This window comes from Nicotiana attenuata, chromosome 6 (assembly GCF_001879085.1).
Source record: "Nicotiana attenuata strain UT chromosome 6, NIATTr2, whole genome shotgun sequence".
Taxonomy (NCBI): Eukaryota; Viridiplantae; Streptophyta; class Magnoliopsida; order Solanales; family Solanaceae; genus Nicotiana; species Nicotiana attenuata.
Genome location: NC_031994.1, coordinates 4,348,239 through 4,353,306, shown reverse-complemented (window position 1 = coordinate 4,353,306; position 5,068 = coordinate 4,348,239). Strand labels below are relative to the sequence as shown.

At 38.4% G+C, this 5,068-nt stretch overlaps 2 protein-coding genes across 2 annotated transcripts; both read left to right on the top strand.

The window, feature by feature from the left end:
* LOC109227588 lies at positions 1,905-2,810 on the top strand. The gene has a single exon (XM_019392788.1). It carries the CDS (start codon positions 1,905-1,907, stop codon positions 2,808-2,810), a length of 906 nt encoding a protein of 301 aa, XP_019248333.1.
* LOC109227587 lies at positions 2,807-4,152 on the top strand. The gene is made up of 2 exons (XM_019392787.1): positions 2,807-3,342; positions 3,420-4,152. The coding sequence occupies exons 1-2, from the start codon at positions 2,807-2,809 to the stop codon at positions 4,150-4,152; spliced, it is 1,269 nt and encodes a 422-aa protein (XP_019248332.1).

Here is a 5,068-nt window from a genome sequence, read left to right as displayed (position 1 = left end):
TCCGCCTAGCATCACATTCGGGTTATTTAAGGTAGCTGCAAATTGGCGTTCGCAGTCCTGATCTTCCTTCTATTTTATTTATTTGTTTTTCCACATTTCTAGAAAAATATTATGTAGTAGATTAATACTCATGCATTAGAGGCTCAGACTTGTGACACCAGATTCTGTGGGCTGGTTAGTATTTTATATTTTGGGTTTTCGAATGTTAGCATCTAATTCAGGATTTCACATTTAACTTGGTATTTTAGTTGTAAAAATTTACTTATTCACTGTGATTAATCGGTTAAGGTTGTGTAAATGGTCGGGCTTGCCTAGCAGTATGTTGGGCGCCATCACGACCGGGGTTGGGTCGTGACAGTTTTAGTTAATCCTAATCTTTTTCTTAGAAATATGTAGGTTTATATACTAGTTGAAACTTTTAGCGACTGAGGCATGCACTACTCTGAGATCACTAGCTTATTAGATGTTTCTTTTTTAAAATATAAATTTGGATTATTGACTGTAAGCGGGAAAAGAATACTTAGTTATTATTTTAATTATGTGTATTCATAAGTCATGAAATATAATTAACTGTTGCCTTGTGACGCGCAGATTTTTTTTACGGAAAAGGGCCAAATATACTCCTATACTATCAAAAAAGGTTTAAATGTAGTCCTCGTTATACTTTGAGTCTACATATACCCCTGTCGTTATACTATTGGTTCAAATATATCCCTTTTCCGTTATGTTTGTCCAAAGTGGACATCCAATCCTACATGGCATTGAAATTTGATGAGGTAGATGCCACATGGCTTGCCATCTCAGCGTCCCTAACCCATTTTACCCCTCCCTTCTATTTTTTTCCACCACTAAAATTTTCTCCCCTCCACCACGATTGCCACCATTAGCGCTACCATGAAAAATATTATATTTCAAATTTTAGTCTTTTATATATGGGTTAGGGGCGCCGAGGTGGCATGCCATCTGGTGTCCACCTCGTCAAATATCAGTGCCATGTATGATTGGATGTTCACCTTGGACAAACTTAACAGAAGAGGGGTATATTTGAACCAATAATATTACGGCAGGGTTATATTTGAACCCAAAGTATAACAAAGGGTATATTTAAATATTTTTTCATAGTATATGGGTATATTTGGCCATTTTCCATTTTCTATATATAGAGTTGGCTGTCGAATTATAGTTCAATGGTGACTTTGTTTCACCATAATTCACAATACTAGAAATTCAGCAAAAATCGACCAAGAAAAACCGACCAACTGTGGTCGGTAAAAAAACCGGCCTACTCGTGCGTAATCAATCCTAAACAAGAAGCAATTAGTAAGAACTGGAATTTCGGGGGAATGTTCTCTCTCAGCGCATGTTAAGCAGAGTTACTAACGTGCACGGGCAGCATGACAACTCCGGCCACCACCGCTATAACGCCATCGGTGAGCTCAGTCATGCCAGTCATAATTGTACCAGTGCATGCAAAGCCACTAACGTTTGGAAGCTTTCTTCCAATTCAGTTTCAAACGATAAGAGAAGACCCAGATGAAGATGTAGCTAGTGTCCAACAGAACCTAGCTGTGAAACGAGCTGCGCGAAGAACAGGAGAAGAGATTCCACGCCGGCTCCAATTTTCTGACCTAACAAAATCTACGGTACATGCTTCATCTATGACTCAGGAACCTGTACCAATGGAACAGGAACCAATGGAACAGGGTAACAGAATAGGTGAGGAGAAGCCTTATAAGAGGAATCGTAGATCTCAAATGGGGAAAGCTTTCACATATATCCCACCAGATCTGTAGGGAGATACAAATGTAGTAACAATTGTAGAGGAAGACATAAAGGAACATCAGAATTATTGGAATAACTCACTCATTGGGTACGTATTAGGTGAAAATCCATATTTCAAATCTATGGAGAACTATGTTGAAAATGTGTGGGATTTTGTTAATACTCCAAAGATCTTATACCATGACGATGGCTATTACATATTTAGATTTGATTCACTTGAAGATAGGGATAAAGTCATGCAATTAGGGCCTTGCACTTTTCATAATAAACCATTAATTTTGAAGAATTGGTCACTTGATTTTGTCTTTGATCCGGAATGTTTGAATGTGATTCCATTGTGGGTAAGATTCCCAAATTTACCAGTGGGATTTTGGTCAGCTGAGGCTCTAAGCAAATTGGCAAGTGGAATAGGAAGGCCAACGTATACAGATTTATACACTGCTGAGATGGATATTATTTCATTTGCTAGAGTCCTTGTAAAAACAAACATTTCTCACCCTCTGCCAAGTGATATTTTAATTCATACTCCAGTAGGAGTTATTCATCAGAGCATAGAGTATGACTGGAAGCCTAAATTTTGTATGGATTGTGCAAAAGTTGGGCATACCACTGAGGAATGCAGACAGAGCAAGGAAAAAGAAACAAATGGAGCATTTGTAGAACAGAACAGAAGGAAGAGAAGGGGAAAAAGAAGGAGAAAGACGGAAACTAAATGGGTAGCGAAAGAGATGAATGCTCCAACAGTTGAAGAACAAATAGTTGATGCTACAAAGGAGGCTATAATAAAGGAAAATGCAGTTCGCTCACAAATGGAAAGTAGGCAGCTTGATAGGAATGAATTCCCAGCACTCTCAGAAGTAATGAGGAATAAGAGAAGATATGAGAAGAGAGTGGTTGTGTCTACTGTGGAGGAACAAAGTTGTTCTACTAGTCAAGTAGATACCATAAACAGATTTGAGATTCTGAATCAGGGTGGTATCTCAACTGATATTGGGCAGGGTGGACAGATCTATCCTACAATTCCATGATAGTCAGTACTTGGAATATTAGAGGGCTGAATAAGCCCTTTAAACAGAAGGAGTTGGTGCTCTTTCTGAAGAAGTACAAGGTAGAGGTAATGGGACTAGTTGAGACAAGGGTGAAAGAGAATAAGGCAAAAAGAATAGCCCAGAAGATAGCTAAGGACTGGAAGGTACAGTATAACTATAACTGTGCATATAATGGGAGAATTTGGTTATTGTGGAAGCCTCATATCCACATTCAGATTCTTATGGTAGATGCACAGTTTGTTCATTGTGAAGTGGAAGAACAAATTAGTCAGAAGAAATGGCTTTTCACTGTTGTATATGCTTATAATGAATTGAACACAAGGTGGCAGTTATGGAAGAAGCTTATTGGTATAGGTTCTAATATCATAAGTGACTGGCTAATTAGTGGTTATTTTAACAATGTATTACTAACAGATGATAGAATTGGTGCTCCCATAACACTGGCAGAGGTACAAGAATTTAAGGAGTTCTTGGATAAAATGCAGCTCACTCCCTTGAAAAGCACAGGATGGTATTATACGTGGTGCAATAAAAGGGATGAAATGTAAGGGTATATAGCAAGATAGATTGGGCTTTTGGGAATTTCAGTTGGATGATGAACAATGGGCACATTGAAGCAGAAAATTTGAACCCTGGTGTATCTGATCATTCTCCTATACTAATGAATTGCCAGACTGGTATAATTCAACAACACTTGTATCCTAGACCATTTAGACTGTACCATATTGTCCTTCGCCATCCTGAATTTACAAGGATAGTGAAAGAAGTATGGATGCAGAATGATAGAGATATTGGGAAGGCAAGGACATGGTATAAGCTCAAAAGACTAAAGGAGTCATTGAGAAGCCTGAACAACTATATGGAATCTTATCAGAGAAAACCGAATCAAGCAAAGCAGAAGTTAGAACTGGTTCAGCATCAACTGTTTCTGCAGCCTTTAAGGCAAGAATGCATAGAACAAGAAAAGGAAGCTTTGTTAGAAGTGGAGAAATGGATTGACATTGAGGAGCAGGTGTTGAGGCAGAAGTCTAGAGCTACTTGGATTCAACATGGAGATGGAAATACAAAGTACTTCCATGCTCAATGGAAGATGCGTACTAATACAAATGCAATTGTTTTTATTCAAAATGATGCAGGTATTAAATTAACAGATCCTAAGCAGATGGAGGAGAAATTTCTGGACTTCTTTAAGAAATTGATGGGTGAGTCATCACCATTGCACCCTTGTCCAGATGCTGAGGTGATTAAAAAGGGACCTTGTCTAACAAGGCAACAACAACTGGAGCTGATCAAGGCAGTCACAGAGGAGGAGATTATATGAGCTATTAAAAGCATGCCAACTGACAAGGCTCCTGGGGTAGATGGTTTTCCAGTAGAATTCTACACACAACAATGGGAGGTGATCAGAGCAGATGTGATTGCTGATGTCTTGGATTTCTTTAATACAGGAAAGCTACCAAAGGCCATCAATAGCACTGCTATTACTTTAATTCCTAAAGTTCCTAGCCCTACACAGGTTAAGGACTTTAGGCCAATATCATGTTGCACAACTATCTACAAGATTATCATAAAGATCATCACTGGGATATTAAAAGCAGTAATGAACTATCTGGTGGGGGACTCTCAATCAGCTTTCATTGAAGGCATGGATATAACTGATAACATCCTACTCACCCATGAACTGTTCAAAGGCTATACTAGGAAAGAAATATCTGCAAGATGTATTCTCAAGGTTGATCTTAGGAAAACCTATGATACATTGGATTGGTTCTACTTGAAGAGGATACTGATAGGGTTGGGGTTTCCACACAATTTGTTTGCTGGATAATGGAATGCCTAATAACTGTATCCTACTCTTTGACCTTAAATGGAGGACTCACAAAGCCATTTAAAGGTAAAAGGGGTATAAGACAGGGAGACCCTACGTCGCCCTACTTATTTGTGATAGCTATGGAGTACTTGCAAAAGGAATTTAGTCAACTGGCTTTAAATAAGGATTTCCACTTTCATCCAAGTTGTAAAAGACTAGGAGTGATGCATTTGTGTTTTGCTGATGATTTATTGATGTTCTGCAGAGCTGATTTGAAGTCAATTAAGTTACTGCAGGATGCATTTCTGAAATTTTCAAGAGCTTCAGGCTTTCAGGCAAATCAAGATAAAAGCTCAATTTACATTGCAGGTACAAATGAGAGGATGAAAGAAATTATCTTGCAGGAGTTGGGATATAATGAAGGAAG

Coding starts and splice junctions, on each gene's coding strand:
- LOC109227587 (XM_019392787.1), top strand. CDS start 2,807: ATGATAGTCAGTACTTGGAATATTAGAGGGCTGAATAAGCCCTTTAAA. Junction 3,343..3,419: donor CCCTTGAAAAGCACAGGATG/GTATTATACGTG, acceptor TGGGAATTTCAG/TTGGATGATGAACAATGGGC.
- LOC109227588 (XM_019392788.1), top strand. CDS start 1,905: ATGGAGAACTATGTTGAAAATGTGTGGGATTTTGTTAATACTCCAAAG.